This window comes from Staurois parvus, unplaced genomic scaffold (assembly GCF_062004578.1).
Source record: "Staurois parvus isolate SC_StPar_1 unplaced genomic scaffold, SC_StPar_1.0 ptg000652l, whole genome shotgun sequence".
In the NCBI taxonomy this organism is placed as follows: domain Eukaryota; kingdom Metazoa; phylum Chordata; class Amphibia; order Anura; family Ranidae; genus Staurois; species Staurois parvus.
Genome location: NW_028318448.1, coordinates 660,672 through 682,325, shown reverse-complemented (window position 1 = coordinate 682,325; position 21,654 = coordinate 660,672). Strand labels below are relative to the sequence as shown.

Sequence of the window (21,654 nt, the reverse complement as noted above, 5' to 3'; positions counted from 1 at the left end):
CCGCATTCCAGTACAGTACTGTGCAGGTAAAATCCAGCCCATTCTACTTTTTTTTTTTTGCAACCGGAACGCAATTGAAATGCAAACACTGATGTAAACTATGACATTGACAACCATATAACCTACTTTCTGTGCATTGTGGATGCATAAAAAAAAAAGCACACTGAAATGCATGTAGTGTGAACTGGCCCTGAAGGTTCTCCAAAAACTTTGAGAACTCCTTACCCGGTTTAGTATAGAAATGTCATAGTGAAGAATACCAGAATGCTCTTAGGGGTTTGTTTGGAAAGGCAATGTAAATAACTTGCTCTTAGAGCATCCTATCAGAAATCATCTTTCACTGCAATGAAATATGAGCTGTGAGAGGAAGCCAATCTGAATGAGCCTCAAAGCAAGAAAACTAGGTTTTTCTGTATTTTTTCAGCACACTGCACCGCAATGCACATTGAAGCTTTTGAGGCAGGGCTGGCTTTAAGGTGGACCAGTGCCTTGAATACAGTTACAAAAAATTGGGAACAATTACAACTTAAAAACACAAAAAACTTGCCACATCTCTTAGTAAATGCCTCAAGACTGTCTACTTTACAAAAAGAGGTCATTTTGGGTATTGTACGGTATTGGCATTTTAGGGCTTCAACAGTGACATTACCAAGAAATGGACATCCCTCCAAAATTGATGAAAAGACAAGAAAGAAACTGATCTGGGAGGCTGCCAAGAGTCCTACATGAACATTAAGGGAGCTACAGGAATATCTGGCAAGTATGGAAGCCTTTTCTTACAAAGAAAAACATCCAAGCCTGGCTAAATTTTGCAAAACACATCTGAAGTCTCCTAACAGCATGTGGGAAAATGTGTTATGAACTGATGAAACCAAGGTTGAACTTTTTGGCCATAATTCCAAATATGTTTGGCACAAAAACAACAGTGTACATCACTAAAAGAACACCATACCCACAGGGAAGCATGGTGGTGGCAGCATCATGCTTTGGGGCGGTTTTTCTTCAGCTGGAACTGGGGCCTTAGTCAAGGTCAGTTCCAAATACCAGTCAATATTGGCACAAAGGCTTCAGGCTTCTGCTAGAAAGCTGAACATGAAGAGAAACTTCATCTTTCAACATGACAACGACCCAAAGCATACATCCAAATCAACAAAGGAATGGCTTCACCAGAAGAAGATAAAAGCTTTGGAATGGTCCAGCCAGAGCCCAGACCTGAATCCAATTGAAAATCAGTGGGGTGATCTGAAGAGGGCTGTGCAGAGGAGATGCCCTCACAATCTGAAAGATTTGGAGTGTTTTGCAAGGAAGGTTGGGCAAGTATTGCCAAGTCAAGATGTGCCATGCTGATAGACTCATACCCAAAGAGACTGAGTGCTGGAATAAAGCCAAAAGGTGCTTCAGCAAAGTATTAGTTTAAGGCTGTGCACACTTATGCAACTGTATTTTAATTTTTTTATTTTTACTTCCCTCCACCTAAAAGATTTCAGTTTGTTGTTCAACTGAGTTGCACAGTTTATATGTTACATTAAAAAGTGGAAAAAGTTCTGAAATTATTTATCTTTGTCTCATTTTTTTGACATCACAGAATCCTGACATTTTAAAAGGGGTGTGTAGACTTTATATCCACTGTAGAACAGCCTCTTAAGATCCACTAGAGTTGATAATTAGTGCTGTGGAACACCCAATGTGTTTCAGAATAATTTTCTTTCCCCAGAGGTGTATTAGTGAGAAGGATGCTGGAGATACCTTCTATAAGAAAAATAAATAAATCACAGTAAAAATCATACATTTTAACATGCTGTTCCAAAATGGTTAACCTTAGTTGCAAAAAAGTAAGTACATACCATCCTATGCACTTGCATTGTTAGTAGCCATAATTATGTAAAAACAATCTGCCAATGTCTGCCAGACCTGCCAGGATAAGGGAAACACCACTGAGAGGCCAATTGCCCTCACACTGGGGCCACCTAATGCGACAGCTCAAACCAAGCTACAATTAAATATGAATAGAATCATAAGTATATTGAAAAAAATTATATTGTGATTTATTTATTTTGTTATAGAAGGTATCTTTACCATCCTCCTCACTAATACACCCCCGAGGAAAGAAAATTATTCTGAAATGCGTATGGTGTCCCATATAACTAATCATCAACTCTAGTGGATCTTAACAGGATTATCTACATGCCCAAGTTCATATGTATATGTCTTCACTATAATGTAGCTATTATATTATTTTTAACGGACTAAACGTGTTGAATAAAATTCTTGGAATTTTACCTCAGTACTTGGTTTCTTTGCCAATAAAGTCCCGAACAATTTTTGGGAGAATCTCCATTTTCTCTATGATCTGGGACGTTGGTGAACAATTTATAGAGCTTGACAAGTGGTTACTTTGGTCATGTAACTAGATCAAAACACACTTTCCCCACACTGGGGTGAATCACAGGCTCCGTTCCACTACTACTCAATGTTCCCCCTAGTGCTTCTGATGGTAAACACAGCATATTTAAAAAAAAAAGGATTTTTTAATTAAACATTATTGCACTTACATTAGGTTAAAAATGACAGACAACTGGGCCGTGGCTCCTGCATCACTTCCGGTCTTGGCAATTGTCGCCTGACATGTCATCCATTGAGAAAGCTGTGCCAAGGCCACGACTTCTGAGCCCATGCACGGGAGTGACGCAATCACAGTTTTGCCATTCAAACAACCAGAGCCCGTGAACCCGGAAGGAAGACCGGGGGAAGGATGAAAGCCTTGTCAGCTGTGACAACGCGTCATGGAGGGCTTTGTTTTACGTAAGTCTTTCATAATGTACAAATATGTGCTGCATACTAGCACATTATACTCTTAACTTGCAGAAAGAAGAAATTTTTTGTTTATTTTTTGTGGTTTACTATTGCTTGAAGTCTCATGTAGTGGGGTAGGGGGTATAGAGGTATGCCTAAGGGGAGGTTTCTAGCAAAGCTTTGCCACTGTCCAGTCACCTAAAGGTACCAGCCTATACCCAGGGTTTATGTGTCCTTTCCTGTAAGATTAGGATAATGGGATTCCTAGTGTCATGCAATGTCACATGACAAATCACACAGGTGTGAATGTGGACTAACAGAGAAAGAACAAGTGTCAAACTGAAGAACAGCAAGTGACAAGTTTTCAGTGACAGCATTCCACACTTCAGAAGAACAGGTACATACAAAATTAACAGAATATTTATTAGGCAACCTAAATACAAGCAAGCATAATATTACCTAATTTGTCCCTCACAGACAAAATTACATACATATAACCATACCAAATACATAATATTGAAGTATTACATAATAATGAAGAATTACACAATTGAAAGTGAAAGCATTTTAGATACATGGCAATTGACACTGCCTTTTCGTAATGGTCACCTACTTGCTTGCAGCTGGTCTTATAGAAGACTTGTAATGAGAGAAGCATGTTGTAATTTCCTTCTAAAATGGTATTTCTCTACTTTAAACACAGCCTAAGCCAGAAAAGTCAGAGTTCCAGACAGAAGCAATTGTTTCAGGTCATTGACAAAGTGCAAAGACCACTGTATCAGCATGACAATCAAGTAGCTTGCATGTTCAAAAACCAATGTCAGCAGTAGCACACTACATTTATAAGAGTACAAACCTTCTCTAAAGAATTCCTGCACTAAGAACAAAGTAATCAGAGCAATGGTAAAATTTGACAGCAGACAGTCACCAGCTTCTCCTAGTATGCCACCGGATACACAGCTCAGACTCTGGACCAAAAAAAAAGGTCTAGTCAAGCACAACCTTTCTAAAAATTAGTAATTTGAACAGAGATAGGCTTTCCCCCAAAGTAACAGCACTCATGGGTCAAGTGGTAAACATGGCATTGTTTTGGCAGGGGAGGAGTATAATTTTTTTTAACGGGCTGTGGTAGTGGATTTCGGTAGCTAATAGATCCAAGGAACCTGCTGTTCATGTTTACCTTTGAATAAATTATGCTTAGGAATGGTTTGATTTAAAGCTACACAGCAATTATCCCAGTGAGTTAGACTTGGTTACATGGCCATTGTCATTTAGAAGGGACCCTGGCAGCTGACTGATCTTGCATATGTATGCTTACCCAAGCATATATATAGTGAATGGAATGAAGATGGACATCCAGCACCACCACCACCACATATTTTAAATAGCAGCAATACCAATGCGGCAAGGTTTGCCCCATTGTTTTTCCTATCAGTCAGCTCATCTGGCTAGACTAGACCAGGATTATCTCATGTTATGCCCAGCTTAAAGTGGAATTCTGGGATATCACCAACGAATCCTAAAACTGCTCCCACCCCTTTCCAAAACCTATACTAATTAGCCTGTATATAAAAGATGTATATAAAACTTTCCTATTTTCTCGCTGCTTTGGTCACGTGAGTGACCGTCAGTGTTCAACAGCTTCAGGGAAGAGGAGGGAGCGCTGACAACAGATGGTTTATAGTAAGCCTGTGGGTAACATCACCACTTAGGCATTATAGCCATTGTTGGAGCGCTCTCCTCTCCCCTGTAGCCTGCACTGGGCAACACCGGGGAGATCACACAACTGGACCAAAGTAAATGCATTATTCTTCTACAGTTTACTTAGTATGTGTTAGAAGTGGGTAGGAGCAGTGTTAAGGTTAATTCTGGAACTCTACTTTCAAAAAAGTGTTTTCAGCTGTCTTCACTGACTTATTTTAAAGTCCTGTTGCCAAGTAGCTACAGTATTAGGGAGGGTGATGTATATATAACTTTTCCTGCATAGTAGTCAAATAAGGTAAAGCAATTTAAAGCACTGCCAGTTGTTTCCTTCTTCAAATCTGACAGCGGTACACAACATTTATCAACTACCAAGTGAAACTATTTTTTTCATTTTTCTTTATTAATCTTGGCCCTGAAAGGAAGCTATTCAATACTGGCTAATAACTTCCTAATGGTATGAGAGCTCCCAGAGGATCCAAAACACAGTCCCACCCAATGACCAATGTACACCTGAAGTTGGATAATTTGCCCTTCACAAAATCTTCTTCATGGCAATATACTAACTTTGCAATACCATGTTTAATGCAAAGAACAGGTCTGGAAATCCCAAAAGCAATGGCACACATGTAGTTCAGAATATGAACATAATTTAAGTATTAGATTGACTATTAGGTTAAACAGAAAAAGCATGGGTTTTATTTAAGGCAGCAGCACTGATGATAAATATTCCTTTTATTTTTATAAGGAACCAGGAGTGTTCAAGATCCATTCCAAAAAGGGCTACATTTCCAGTAGGCTTCTTCTCATTGCTTCTTTAAGAGCAGCATCTGTAGAAAAGGAATTATACATATTAAAATCAGCCTGTCAGTTACAGACTTTATTCTCAAGGAAAGAACTTTTCATAGTAAATTTTAATCCATTACAAAAAACACAAGTCATGGCCTATTTACACATTTATGTGTTTAAACATGAGTTTTCTAGGAAGGGGGATCTTTCTAACCAGCTTGACAATGCATATAAGAAGTAGATTATTTCCTTTGCTTTTGTTACAGTTTCACAGAGATGTGGTATAGTGCACTAAAATCTAAAATGGTTTCCAAGTATGGAAAGACAGCATAAAAACAAAACAAATTAAATAAAACAAAAATACTGTAGTAGCTAAGGTGCAAAGATTGAGGTTGCCTTAAAGTTTGTAGAAATTTATATTGCAGCAGATGATGAGCCCAGACAGACACTATAAAGCAGAAACCAGGGGTTGTCTGAAGAATGAAGCAAAAAAAGTGCTGGTCTACAGCAAATTCTCTCTTGTGTTTTATATGTAAAACTTGATTGGCTGTTGTGAGAAACTGCTCCATTTTTGCATTGCTCTTGGTTTTCTATTTCTTGCACTTTCTTCTTTACTTTACAAATTTTAGGAACTGCAACCATTTTTATACACAATCCCTCCATTTTCAGGGGTTCAAATGTAATTGGACATATGAATATGATTTAAAAAGGAACATTTTATGTTTTGTTGAGAATCCTTTACTGGCAATGACTACCTAGAGTCTGGAACCCATGGACATGACCAAAGACTGGGTTTCCTCCTTTCTGATGCTTTGCCAGGCTCTAAATGCAGCTGTCTTCAGTTGTTCTTTATGGGTCTTTCTCAATTGGGTTGAGATCAGGTGATTGACTAGGCCATTGCAGAATATTCCACTTTTCCTTCAAAAGCTCCTGGGTTGCTTTTGCTGTGTGTTTTGGATCATTGTCCATCTGTACTGTAAAGATATACTGTCAGCCCAGATTCAGCCAAATGCAGCAAAGTTGATTGGATGGCACTTCAAACACTGCAGAATTCATTCGGCTGCTTCTGTCTTGTCACATCATCAATAAACACCAATGACCCAGTGCCACTGGAAGCAATGCATGCCCCTGCCATCACACTGCTTCCACCATGTTTTACAGATGACGTTGTGTGCTTTGGATCATGAGCAGTTGCAAGCCTTCTCCACACTTTTTTATTCCTGTCATTCTAGTACAGATTAATCTTAGTTTCATCCGTCCAAAGAATGCTTTTCCAGAACCGGTCTGGCTTTTTTTTTTTATTTTTTTTGGCAAAGTCCAATCTGGCTTTTCTATTCTTCAGGCTTATGAATGGTTTGTACTTTATGGTGAACCCTCTGTATTTGCTCTCGTGAAATCTTCTCTTGATTGTAGACTTTGACAATGATACGCCCACCTCCTGGAGAGTGTCCTTCACTTGTTTGGATGTTGTGAATGGGTTTTTCTTTACAGTAGAGAGGATCCTGCGATCATCCACCACTGTTGTCTTCCATGGACGTTCGTGCCTTTTAATGTTTGAGTTCACCAGTGCATTCTTCTTTCTTCAGAATGTACCAAACTGGTAATTTGGCCACTCCTAATGTTGCTGCTATCTCTCTGATGGATTTGTTTAGTATTTGGAACCTTACAATGGGCTGTTTCATTTGCATGGACAGCTCCTTTAAACGCATGATGTAGCTTCACAGAAATAGATTCCAAATGCAAATACCACACTTAGAATCAACTCCAGATCTTTTACCTACTTAACTGATAAAGAAATAATGAAGGAATAGCTCACACCTGGCCATGAAACAGCTTTTGATTCCATTGTCCAATTACTTTTGGTCCCTTGAAAAAGGGGGTGGCTACTCTTGCGAGCTGTAATTTCTAAACCCTTACTCCAATTTAGATGTACATACCCTCAAATTAAACCTGAGAGTGTGCACTTTCAGCCCATATCCATTATATAACTATAGCTTAAGTATGTTTTGGAAAATACCTGAAAAAATCTAAAATTGTGTCTGTGTCCAAATATATAGGGACCTAACTGTACATAAGACCATTGTATTAAAAATAAGCCCTTTGTCTTATTTAAAAATTTGTAATAAAACCTGATTTTACTTCAAAATCCCATTCACCTATTTCTGCCCGCTATAGGCAGTAAAGGGCTCCTCAATTCTCAGGTTCACAATTTAACCTATGGAATTCCTTTGCAGGAGGAACTTGGATGAGGACTCCTTGGTCTTCAGGACTGGTGAAGGTTTGCAAGGCATTGCAAGAACACTGGAAGATTGAAAGCCAGGAAGCGAGGAGGGAGTGGGGTGAAAATGTCACATCTAAGCCCGAAATATCAGAAATGGCATCCAAGCAATGTGGATGCAAGATTTCTAAATGTCTGCAAAAGCCAGAAGAACATCCCTCCACTTTGAAAAGTGAGGTGCACTTTTATGCTAAGGAGGGTTTTTTTCGTAGGCTTAACATTCTTGAGAATGTCAGCCTTTGTAGACTTACAAAAAAAAAAAAAAAAACATTGGAGGTATCAATACCGTAGCAGTTACCACGTGTTGGCAAAAAGGATTTTTTTTGCAAAGGAAAGGTGTAGGTTTATAAACCTGTCCTTTTCGCCAATACTCTTATAGCCAGTGATGTCCATGACTAGCTTGTACAATGATCTAAAACTAGATATCAGCTGTTGGCCTATGCCAGTAGCAGCCAAATCCCACTTAAGAGACAGAGGCCAGTCAAAAATTTGTCTGTGGAAAGAGTGTAGCATAGTGCCAGTGAGTGCAAAGACCATGGAGAGGGCTTTTTCTGTAGGATCCTTAAAGGAAAGTACTCGTTCCAATGGAATGGTAATCGCTCTGTTCAAATAAGAAATACAAATAATAAGCTATATCTGTAATGTGTTACATATTACAACCTGAATATGGGTGTAGCATGTAACATGTTACAAAAGGGGAACTTATCCTTTAACATCCCACACAACTAATCAAAGTGTTATTTTGGAAAGCGGAAGCAAAAAGATCCTACTAGAGTAAAACATGTAGGTTAATTGACAAAAGAAACAAAACTGATACAAAGGAGCACAGCAGGAAGACAAACTACCAAACATGCAGGATTCTGAAAAAACAAAACAAAAAAATCATGCTCGCGAGACTAGAACAAACCTTCATCCTGTCCCATGGAATTTATTTCCATGTCTTCATCAAGTATGCCTGTAGAAAAGAAAACATTCAGCTCTGTGAGCTAAAAACATGGCGATATTATATTAAATACAAATGCAAAAAAGTTTAAAAAAGCATATTTGCAATGGCGGAGCCACTGCTTTTCTATGGTCACGAACACTTAGTTAACTTGAATTAAACCTGTGTGTTTCCTACGCAGGTGATGAGCTTTTCCCCTTTTGTAAAACACCTTAAACTGCAGAGTAGACTGAGTTATATGAGATATAAACATACCGTGTGTAGTTTCTGATATGCTGTTAAGTAAAGCACACATCACATCTCCTCCCATATGGTGAGGGTATAGGATATGAGCTGAACGCTGAGTTTTCTTGAACTGGTTCTCCAATTCCATGACACCTTCATCACCAGAGAGAACAGTAAAAGGAATTTGCTTAGGAAGCAGCTCATCTGAACGACCAGCCTGAAAGAAAAAACACAATCAATAAGGCTCCATGCCCACTAAGAGCTGAAAAACACACCCATATGTCCATTTTTGCCTGGCATTTTTACTTTTTTTGTGCCAGCGTTTTGCTGCCTGCATCCTTAACAGATGGCTCCTCAGCTGTCAGCAGGACTTCCCGCTGACAGCTGAATGTAAACAAAAGAATTGCCAGCAATTAAAAATTGAGAAAAAAAACTGTGTGTGAGCCCTCTGAGTCTGGTATAGATTTTGAGAACCCCATGCCAAAAATCACCCCAAACCATACCAGACCCTAATCCAAACCTGCAGCCTGACATGGGAGGGGGAGTGCTCTGGGTTGGGGGCGGGGGGGGGGGGCTTATCGGAACCCGGAAGCCTCCTTTAACAAGGGGGCCCACGTATCCCCCCCGATGTGAAAGAAAATACCCCTACTCATTCACCAAAAGTCAAAAATAAATAAAAAACACAGTTTGTGACAAGTCCTTTATTAACCACTCGCACTCTGGAAGATTTACCCCTACTTTTTGACCAAGCCATTTTTTGCTATTCAGCACTGCGCTATTTCAATTGGTAATTGCATGGTCATGCAACACTGTACCCACACAAAATTTATGTCCTTTTTTTCACACAAATAGAGCTTTCTTTTTTGTGGTATTTGATCATCAATGGGTTTATTTTTTGATATAAATGAAAAAAGACCAAAAATGTAAAAAAATAAAAGATATCTTCTCCTTTCGGTTATAAAACAAAATCTCCAATAAACTCAGTCATAAATTTAGGCCAAAATGTATTCTGCTACATGTCATTGGTAAAAAAAATCCCAATACGTGTATATTAATTGGTTTATGTGAAAGTTATAGCGTCTACAAACTAAGGTATATATACTGGAATTATCTGACTGCCTATCACATTTCTTGAGGTGCTAAAATGCCAGGGCAGTACAAACCCCCCCCCCCCCCCCAAATGACCCCTTTTTGGAAAGTAGACACCCCAAGATATTTGCTGAGAGGCATGTTGAGTCCATGGAAGATTTTATTTTTTTGCCACAAAATTTTATACAAAGGACAATTTATTTTTTGCTACCTCGGGTATGGGGATACCACGTGATTTTTTTTTTTTTTCTTTAAATTTGTTTTTTATTTTTTTCACTGTTCCCTTTTATTGTACTATACAAAGGATGCAATAGTATAATTCCGTTTGTGATCAATATATTGATCTGTACAAACACTACACTATTAATGGCGGTGATCAGCAACCTATAGTGTGAGTGGAATAGTGTGCAGGCAATCTAACAGTAGCTGACCCTGGCTGGGAGGGGAGCTTACAGACCCCGACAATGTCTGATGTCACTAGTGGCAGTAATATCGTGCTCAATGAAAAATTCTATACCCTGACAATGTATTAATGGCACTGGCTAGGTGACAGGGTGATCAAAGGATTACTGGGGTGAAAAACGGGTTATATGTGCTAATCTAACATGTGTGTGTAAAATGTAGTGCTTGTTCTCTTTTCTCTCCCTGGACCGACAGGGTGGGCAGCAGGGGCTGCAGGCGCGTTCACACCCCGAAATAGAAAGCAACATAAGGGTACGTCGCTTTGCTCAGAGACGCCACTTGCCCGCGCATTGCAGGCAGACGGTCGGCAAGTAGTTAAAAAGAAAAAAAAAAAACCCTTAAAAAAAATTCTCAAAACATAATTTATTTAATTTTTACACATTTATAAAAGAGAAAAACAAAAAAAAAAAAAAACCCCAAAACACACTTATCAGAGTAGTACAAATGTTACCATAGTAACACTGTACTACTCTGGGGAAGTGATCAGGGATTTTTTTTTTTTTTAAAGATTTCTTAAGATTATTGTTCTGCAAAGCTTGCTTAGAACTGTCATGAATGGATTAAGTTTAAGACAGTTCAAAATAACAGTGATCTGTGATTGGCTAGAGCTGGTCACAAGGTATAGGGTGCTATGATCGGCCCAATGTACCATGTGAGATCTGTGGACCAATCACAGCTCACCAGGAAGAGAAGCAAAGCTGTCGTGAATCTGATTGATTCACATAGTTGGGGAGGATCTGGGGACCCCCTTGTTAAAAGGGGCTTCCAAATTCTGATCAGCAGACCCCCACAACCACCACCCAGGGTTGTAGGGAAAAGGTCCTTGTCCCCATCAGCAAGCACCCCTCCCACTATGTTGAGGGCATGTGGCCTGGCATGGTTCAGGAGGGGGGACACTCACGCATCCCCTCCCTTTCCTGGACTACCAGGCTGCATGCTCAGATAATGATCTGGTAGTGACTTTGGGGGAACCCCACGCCATTAAAAAAAAAAAAAAAATTGGCGTAGGGTTCCCCTTTAAATTCATATTAGAACTGAAGGGCCTAGTATGGATTGGGGGAGAGGCATGCGGTTTATTTTCCTCAAATTATTATTGGCAATTCTTTTGTTTACATTCCGCTGTAAGAGAGGAACTCCGCTGAGGAGTCATTTGCTGTTAAAGACTTCAGTTCCGAAAGAAGTTTCGGGAGGGAGACCAAGGGGTTGGAGAAAAAAAATAGTAAATCATCTGTGTAAGCGGCAACCTTGGGACCCAAACGGAAGTCGACAAAAATGTCACGCAATTCTTTTGCACCATTCATAGGAATGGCTCCAGAGTGAATAAAAATCAATGGTGAAAGGGGGCAGCCCTGGAGGGTCCCATTGATGATCGCAAATGGAGAGGAGAGATGACGGTTTACCTTCACTTGAGCCGAAGGGCACGAGTAAATAGCCCGCTTCCAACTGAGCATCCGCTGCCCTAGGTCAATATGTCCCAAGGTTTCCTGAAGGAAGGTCAGGCCCACACAATCAAAGGCCTTCTCAGGGTCAGTGGAAAGTAATAACATTGGCAATTTGCGCTTGCTGGCAAAATGTGCCTCCCTGGAGGGAACAAAACCCACCTGGTCATCATGTACCAGGGCAGGGACATACTCCATCAGCCGCATTGCTAAAATTTTGGTAAACAATATAAGATCAATATTTAAGAGCGATACAGGTCTGTAATTTTGGCTCAAAAGCTTATTCTTGCCCTCCTTCGGAATCAACGTGATGTGGGCCGTAGCATATCCCAAAGGAAATCATCTCCTGTCCCTACCCCATTATAGGTTGCAAGAAAATGCGGGGAAAGTATCGCACCAAACGCCTTGTAATATAGCAAGGAATAGCCATCCGACCTGGCGCCTTACCCGTGTTCATGTGAAAAAGGGCCACTCCGAACTCCTCTGCCATCAAGGGAGCATCCAAGGAATCAACTGCCTCCTCCGGTACAGTATATAAGTACCAAGTCATGTTTTGTGAAGGGGATCAAGTACTTATTTCCCTCATGAACATGCAAATCAGTGCATAATTTGTTAGACACGCATTTATTTTGAATTTTTTGTTGCTATTCTGTCTCTCAGTGTTACAATACACCTACCATTTAATGTTTAGACTGATCATTTCCTTGCGAGTGGGCAAACATTCAAAATCAGCAGGGGATCAAATACTTCTTTCCTTTACTGTATATTCGGTAGGTCCGAGTCCATCAAATAACGCCAAATATTCTCTACTCCAGCCGACCCCCCCAATGATGATTGTGCCGACAAATTATAAAGTGATTAATAATATCGCTGGAATACACCCCCTATATCGCCCGCTAAATGGACCATCCTACCAGGGTTGTCCTTAAGCTCCGGGATAAACGCTCTAGCTCTTTGATTCCGCAAGGCTCAAGCCAGAAGTTTGCTACATTTGTTCCCATGTTCATAGAAAGAACGGCGACATTTAGCAAGCATCGCCTTCACTTTATCCATGGCCAGAGAGCTCAACTGGTCAAGCAGGACTGTAAGTTCCGCCAAGGACGTATTAGCTAACAACTGTTTGTGAACCGCTTCTAACAATCTAATTTTGTCCAACAACTTCAACACCTGTTGTGATTGTTCCTTTTTCAGCCTGGCCCCCCATTTGATAAGAAGCCCCCTGGCATAGGCTTTGTGCGTCTCCCAAATCGTCATTGGGGTACAGTCTGGGTCTACGTTTGCCGTAAAGAAAGAGCGCAATTCCGCCAATAAGTTCTCTACTACCTCCGGAGTTTGTAAAAGAGTCATTTAACCTCCAGTGCCAATGTCTGGGGGTAACGGGTGATCAATTAGCATCCACCCACACCGGGGCATGATCCGAGAAAGTTATCGAACCTATGTCAGCCGCTGTGACCACAGGCAAAAGGGACTGAGGGAACAATATAAAATCAATCCTGGAATAAGAGTCATGAGGGTGGGAGTAGAACATGTAATCTCGCTGGGTAGGGTGCAAAACCCTCCAGACATCAACTAATTGCAAAGTATTAAGGGAACGCTTCAGATGCTTCAAGGCAGAGTATGACAACTGCGACGAAACCCTCGAAGCGTCCAGAAGCATATCAAATGTGAAATTGAAATCTCCTCCCACCATCAAAGTACTTCCCACAAATTCCTCCAATTTTGAGAGTCTGCTCGAGAAACATGATCTGGCGTGAGTTAGGAAGATATAAGTCCACTAAAGTAAACCTCTGGTTACCCAGCATACCTTTGACAAATAGAACCTGGCCCTCTGCATCACACCATTGATTCCTGAAGGTCCACGGCACACTTTTATGGATAAGGATACTCACTCCCTTAGACTTAGATTCCGCAGAACAGCCATGATATACAGTTAGGAAGAGGCGATCGGCCAGCTTGGGTATTTTGTCTGCACGAAAATGTGTCTCCTGAAGGAATCCAATCTGAGCTTTTAAATGATGTAAATTAGAGAGTGCTATAGAACGTTTCTCTGGAGTATTCAGGCCCTTTACATTAATAGACACCAGGCGGGTAGAGTCCCGTCCAACCGGCCAAGTGAGGAATGGCCTGGGAGACATGACCGTGAGGGGGGAAAAAACAAAACAAAAAAAAACAAATAAGACACTACAGTAGAAAACAAAGAAAGATAGCAGAGAAAGCAAGAAAAAAAAGGAAGGGGGGGGGGGTGTATGTGGGGAATGGGCTAGAAACCCAGAGAAAATAAAGTACCAGAAAGAAACGAGAGACGTCAGAGCAGAGAAAATTGGAGAAAGGATCCCAGAGAAAAAAACTATGATAGGCGAGAGGGAAAATCTCAAGCACCCACAAAAATCGTCGTGTGGGACAAACCCACGATGTGCAACCCTATGTGGGGGAGAGGCTGGAGACAACAGGCACAGATACTCTTCTGTCCCGACCCGCCCTGCTTAACAACCAGCTGCACGAACTTAAAAAAAAAGTAGACAAATGCTATGAAATCGTTACAGTCAACAAGAAAATAAAATATACCCAGCCAAAAACAACTAACCAACCCCTGAGGTGACACAAAGAGTGACTGGCATTCAACTTTCTGCCAGCAAAATCGCTCCCACGAATACAAACCCCCCCCCCCAAAAAAAACAAAAAACAAAAAAAAACAAAAAAAACGCTCATAGTTAGATGCTAGGAACATATTTTCAAGCTAGTGTATTTGGAGCCTAAAAAACTTTTTTAAAGCATGTCACTTAAGAGTGCCTGTACAGGGATTTTTAATCAATTGTATTTGCTGTATTTGTCCCTGTGCACAAATTGCCCCATACTTGCAAGTCCAGATGATGCTCAGAGCACTGTTGTGAGCCAACCTTCCCTGTTCACCCTCTCTTTGCAGCACATTTCCCATATAATCATTTGGGGAATCCATCAGCAATAAATACATAACAGAGGATACAATTATCTTTGACTTTACGGAAGAAACAGAGAAAAAGTAAAAGTAAGATAATGCAGATGTTGCCTAGCAGAGAAAAATTAAACTACAATGTCAGCCAGTATATAAAACCAGGAAATGTAGGTTAGTGAGCGCAATCCGGAAAGCGACCAATGCACTAAAAAGGAACTACAAGACCCTTTAAAATAAATTCATAAAAACAGGTAGTGCAGCGCTATATGAAATTAAACCTTAATAACAGAAAAATGAAAATAAGTCCACTGTAATATCAGTATACGGATTCCTCAGTCCACAATAAAAACTTCTAAAGTTGTAGATGCAATTCGGTCTCCCGTTGTGGTAATATGAATAGATTGCCTACTCACCAGAAACCCAGTACAAAAACGCATATCTGGATCACATGCATCCTCGGATCTCGGATAAAGACAGCCCGGAGATGGAATCCTCTGGTGGTCCCTCAACGGTATAAGAGAAGGATACCGATCTGGTCTCAAAGTGCCTACTTCTCCAAATCTGCAATAGTGCCTAAAACACTGGGGCTGAGGTGTGAAGGCTCAGTGCCAGATACGGAGAACAAAGGTGCTCATAGTGTAGTATTTAAAACTGTAAATTTATTGCATTTAAAATCTGAGCAAAATTACACATACATAAATGACTGTATACAGTATGAGACTGCTGCAAGTAGTAGTAAAAGCACCCAAAAGCACTGACCAGTGTAAATCTAATGTGGGCCGCCGGACCTCCTGATCCGGCGGCGTAGCGTCAAAGCGTGCAGGGGCTCCTCCTAGACGCGTTTCGTGTAAACACACATCTGCAGTAGGGGTGATCCAGATATGCGTTTTTGGTCTGGGTTTCTGGTGAGTAGGCAATCTATTCATATTACCACAACGGGAGACCGGATTGCATCTACAACGTTAGAGGTTTTCATTGTGGACTGAGGAATCCGTATACTGATATTACAGTGGACTTATTTTCATTTTTATGTTATTAAGGTTTAATTTCATATAGCGCTGCACTACCAGTATATAAAACCAGTAAATAAATGATATATGAAACTTACATGAATACATATGGCAAAATGTAAACGATCAGAGCAGCGAGGGTGAAGGAAAAAACAACCAGTATTAGAAAGATGCTTAAAAAATTTGCAGTCCATCGGAGGTTTCCATTCACTCTTCTCTCCTAAAAATGAAAATAGTGTTAAATAGAGGTCTACTTTACTTATTCTACGGTTAAGTAAAATGTTGAGAACACTGATACAGTCTAAGGGCTCATGTACACTGCAGCTGATAAATTCACGTTTAGGAGCTGTTCAGCATTTTTTTCAGCAGCTCCTGAACTCACCCTAATGTTTTCCTATGTGTCCATGTACACATCTTCGTTTACAGTCATTTACAGGCATTTGAGTTTACAGTTGTTTTTTTGAATGCAGAAAACTTGCGTTCAGCAGTCGATTTTATCAGCGTTTCAAACGCAAAATGCTTGTAAACGCGGCAAATCGCATTTATAAGCATTTGCGTCTGAAATTTGTTTTTAAACTCTTTCAGTTCCCAATGCTGTCCAGAGCCTTTTTAAATCATGAAAAATGCATGCAAAGCGTTTATAAGGTACTGAGATGGACAAAACACTGAACACAGGATGTTCCTACTAAGCTCCTCACACATTGTAATGACCAATTCACACCTCAGACCTCTACCACCCTTGGAAACAAAAGATATATTAATGACCATTCACACCTAAAATTCCTCACGAAGACCCCCTGCCAGGTGGCCTTAATGACTCACACCACAAGACACCTTTCCCACCCTTGAAAACAAAGATATGTTAATGAGCAACTCCCACCTAATTATCTCAACACATTCTGCTCTCTCTGCTTCTACTCTCTGTATTTCTCTGAAACAGTCTGAAATAGTTAATAATTTAACACTTTTTAGTGCATTCTGGAGGTTCTCCTGTGCTTATATTTAAAAAACGCTTCTAAACGCAAAACGCACATAAAAGCGTTATGCAAACGCAGCTAAACATACTTTTTTAACCTACATTTGCCATCATTCAGAAGTGTCCCGTGTACATGGGGCCTAAAACACTCAGCTGCTAATTGAAAAAAGAAAGCTTAGAAGCCATTATAAAAGGCAACTTAAGGTATGCAAGACCTACCTACCACACAGTCACTGAACTATTTGGTTAATCTGACTAATAAAAAGAAATTAACCACACCATGGAATCATCATTCCATAATTATAGTCTATACAGTAAGAAATCCTTTAAAAGGGTACTTTGTTTTTGTAGAGAAAATAACAACCCCCTCTGGATGATCAATGACCACTACAAAGATTTTAACAAACTTTGTTGCAGATTCCTACCCATTTCAGCGCTGAAGAAAAAAACTGTTTGCTCTTCTATGTCTTTTGGATACCAATTTTGAATGGGAGTGATTTTTCTTTTTTTTTTATTAATGATCAGCTAATACACTTGGTGTGCTCTAATGAAGAACACTACATTGTCTGCATCCCTTTAGAAGTGATTAACCCTTTAGAAGCATTGCACCAAAGTTAATTTTTTTGTTGTTTTCTTTTTGTTGCAGGGGATGCCTAAAATCTGAATTAGTGTAGACTTATGGGAAAATCATTGAGCCAATCAGACAAGTAGGAAATTATATTTCTGGGGGCAGTCTATACACCAACTGTGTACAGAAGGCCTCAAGGTCACCATATTGCATTGAAGATTACAGGATATTACAGTGCTGCAGATCAATTTTTAATAAATTACAATATGGCTTGTGTCGCAAGAGTATTTGCTATTTTTTTTCTCACAACAGTGGAGTTATCCTTTAGGTGGAACTATATGCAAGTATCAACATAAAGCTGATTTTCTAGGAAAAAATTACGGATAAGCAAAAGCTTAGGCAACTGGTCACATGATCCAATGCAAGGACGAAAAGGAGGATCAAAGTTAAAGTGGTTTTGATGGGTGAAGGTTTTTTTTATTTTCAGTTTTGATGATAATGGTAAACCAAACAAATATAAAAAGGTAAGTCTCCAAAATTCGGGCAGACAGCAATAAAAATCAAATACCGTATTTTCCGGCGTATAAGACGACTTTTTGACCCTTGAAAATCTTCTCAAAAGTCGGGGGTCGTCTTATACACCGGTACACGTCAGGGGGCACTTTTTAGGGGGGGTGGCGCGGTGCTGCCGCCGTCCCCCCCTTCCGACGGAAGGGACACCAAGTACAGGGGTGGGCAGAGGGCTGCAGTCTCTTACCTGGCTCCCACGACGATCCATCCAGGAAGCGCTGCTCCTTCAGTCACTCCGGCCACTCCCTCGCTCCTGCCGCTCGGCTCCTCCTCCTCACCGGTGATTGGCCGCCAGAGCTGTAGCTCAGGTAAGGCACACAGGCGGCCAATCACGGGCGAGGAGGCAGAGCCGAGCAGACCCGCGAAAATCGAGTGAGGGTAAGTGTGCAGTGCAGAGGTGCTGCTGCAACCACATATGCTGGATGCAGCAGTACCATACAAGAACAGGAGTCAGCAAGTGTCATTGGGAAGAATAGTGCCCCATCATTGGTGTCACTGATACTAATGATGGGGCACTATTCCTCCCACTGACACCAATGATGGGGCACTATTCCTCCCACTGACACCAACGATGGGGCACTATTCCTCCCACTGACACCAACGATGGGGCACTATTCCTCCCCCCACTGACACCAACGATGGGGCACTATTCCTCCCCCCACTGACACCAACGATGGGGCACTATTCCTCCCCCCACTGATACCAACGATGGGGCACTATTCCTCCCCCCATTGATACCAACGATGGGGCACTATTCCTCCCCCCACTGACGGAGTACTATTCCTCCCACTGACACCAATGATGGGACACTATTCCTCCCACTGACACCAATGATGGGGCACTATTCCTCCCACTGACACCAATGATGGGGCACTATTCCTCCCACTGACACCAATGATGGGGCACTATTCCTCCCACTGACACCAATGATGGGGCACTATTCCTCCCACTGACACCAATGATGGGGCACTATTCCTCCCACTGACACCAATGATGGGGCACTATTCCTCCAACTGACACCAATGATGGGGCACTATTCCTCCCACTGACACCAATGATGGGGCACTATTCCTCCCACTGACACCAATGATGGGGTACTATTCCTCCCACTGACACCAATGTTGGGACGCTATTCCTCCCACTGACACCAATGATGGGGCGCTATTCCTTCCACTGACACCAATGATGGGGCGCTATTCTTCCCACTGACACCAATGATGGGGCGCTATTCCTTCCACTGACACCAATGATGGGGCGCTATTCCTTCCACTGACACCAATGATGGGGCGCTATTCCTTCCACTGACACCAATGATGGGGCGCTATTCCTTCTACTGACACCAATGATGGGGCGCTATTCCTTCCACTGACACCAATGATGGGGCGCTATTCCTCCCACTGACACCAATGATGGGGCGCTATTCCTCCCACTGACACCAATGATGGGGCGCTATTCCTCCCACTGACACCAATGATGGGGCGCTATTCCTCCCACTGATACCAATGATGGGGCGCTATTCCTCCCACTGATACCAATGATGGGGTGCTATTCCTCCCACTGACACCAAATGATGGGGCACGATTTGTTGCTCTGACACCAATGATGGGGCGCTATTCCTCCCACGGACACCAATTTTGGGGTGCTATTCCTGCCACTGACACCAATGATGGGGCACGATTTGTTGCTCTGACACCAATGATGGGGCACTATTCCTCCCACTGACACTAATGATGGGACACTATTCCTCACACACTGACACTAATGATGGGTCACCATCAATGGTGTCCGTGGGAGGAATAGTGCCCCATCATTGGTGTTAGTGGGAGGAATAGTGCCCCATCATTGGTGTTAGTGGGAGGAATAGTGCCCCATCATTGGTGTTAGTGGGAGGAATAGTGCCCCATCATTGGTGTCAGTGGGAGGAAGCGTGCCCCGTCATTGGAATACCATACCATATTGAAATCAAATCTGATGTTTTTTAATTTTTGGTGTGCGTTGGAAGAGGGGTAGTCTTATACGGCGAGTATAGCCCAAACCCTATATTTTAACAGGAAAAGTAGGGGGTCGTCTTATACGCCCAGTCGTCTTATACACCGGCAAATACGGTAGGTATTCTAATCCATCTCCAGTTTGACCAAACCTAAATTAAAAGGTTTTACCTTTAGTTATACTTTAACTTGAGCATCTTACTGAACCACACAAGTATATCACCCTAGGTGAAGCAATTTCCCTTTAGCGGATTTTAGCTTGCATTTATAGGGACCGCCTAACAATACGTAATGCAGCACAGCTTAACACAAGTGTACTCATTCGCATGAGGATGTGTGATGCTATGTGTTTTTATTCTTAAACAAATCAAAGTAATGCTCACCTTGAAAACCCCACACAAATGTTCCCTGGTTTAGGTATCCTGGCAGATGAGAAAAAAACTGGGCCCAGTTGTCCAAGTCAATAAAAACAATGTGGGTCATTGTTTTGAGAAAATCCAAATCTGGTAATTCACAATCATGCAGTTCTAGAGGGGAAGATTTATAAAATTTATCATTACTCTGGTCAAAGTAAGTGACAAAAATAAGCAATAACACAATGGGAAAGTAATCCTTGAAAAAGATGATGAAGATGAAATAAATCCCAAAATAGAGCTCAAATGTTGTCACAAACAATTTTGTGACAGGGACATATTAAATTAAAAGTAAAAACTATGATGCCACAGTAGAAGGAAAGGGAAGATGCTGTTGAGGAAAAAAAATAAAATAAATTGAATTTTGGTGGTGAGGTCAGCTTTCGTTAAAAGTACTTTGTAGGAAAGTAAAAGTACAAAGCAAAGGTAAAAACAAACTAAAATAGGATGAAAGCCAAAAGCCTGGATTTGTGCCCCAACTCCCACTTCAGTTTTGCAAACAACTTTGATACCATAATAGATGCAGCAATAAAGAAAGGAGTAGAACCACTCCTGAGGATTTACCCCCCTTCCTGACAAGGCCTCTTTTTGCTATTCAGCGCTGTGTTACTTTGACAATTGCGCGGTCATGCTGCACCCATATTAAATTTACATCCTTTTTTCAAACAAATAGAGCTTTCGTTTGGTAGTATTTGATTGCCTGTGCGCTTTTTATTTTTTGCGCTATAAACAAAAAAACAAAAAAAAAAACAAACTGAAAATTCTGAAAGAAAAAAATATTTTTTAACTCGGCTATAAAAAAAAATATAGTAAACTCAAAATTAGTCATAAATTTAGGTCAAAATTTATTCTGCTACATGCCTTCAGTAAAAAAAAAACCCCAATAAGTGTATATTGATTGCTTTGTGTAAAAGTTATAGTATCTACAAACTATGGTATATATACACTGCAATTTAAGCAAATTGTATTTTTTGCTATACAGCACTGCGCTAGTTTAACTGACAATTGTGCGGTCATGCAAAGCTATACATAAATGAAATGTATGTCCTTTTTTCACACAAATAGAGCTTTCTTTTGATGGTATTTGATCACCTCTGGGTTTTTTTTTTTTTGCGCTATAAAAAAAAAACAAAAAAAAACAACAACATTTTTAAACACCCCCCCCCCCCCCAACCCCTCATATTTTCTCATAAAAAATATCCAAAAAACTCAAATTTCGTCATATATTTAAGCCAATATGTATTTTGCTACATGTCTTTGGTAAAAAAAATCTCAATAACTGCATATTAATTGGATTGTGTGAAAGTTATAGCATCTACAAAACTATGGCATAGATAATGGAATTTACAGAGCTTTTGCTTTCTGACTGCCTATCAAATTTCTTGAAGTGCTAAAATACCAGGACAGTACAGACACCCCCAAATGACCCCTTTTCAGAAAGTAGACACCCTAAGCTATCTGTTGAGAGGCATGTTGAG

General features: G+C 40.8%; 1 protein-coding gene across 3 annotated transcripts in view; it reads right to left on the bottom strand.

Annotated features, from left to right (window-relative positions):
* Positions 1–3,191: 3,191 nt before the first annotated feature.
* ZNF451 (zinc finger protein 451) overlaps positions 3,192–21,654 on the bottom strand; it is a 106,957-nt gene continuing 88,494 nt past the window's right edge. For 2 of the 3 annotated variants that reach the window (XM_089694117.1, XM_089694118.1), the window contains exons 11-15: positions 20,147–20,290; positions 15,760–15,881; positions 8,760–8,946; positions 8,469–8,516; positions 3,192–5,324 (exon numbers count right to left, since the gene is read on the bottom strand). In XM_089694117.1, the coding sequence (XP_089550243.1) occupies positions 5,278–5,324; positions 8,469–8,516; positions 8,760–8,946; positions 15,760–15,881; positions 20,147–20,290 (548 nt within the window). In that variant the 3' untranslated portion in view covers positions 3,192–5,277. The remainder of the gene's footprint in view (positions 5,325–8,468; positions 8,517–8,759; positions 8,947–15,759; positions 15,882–20,146; positions 20,291–21,654) is intronic. The other variant, XM_089694120.1, reaches the window with a different exon arrangement.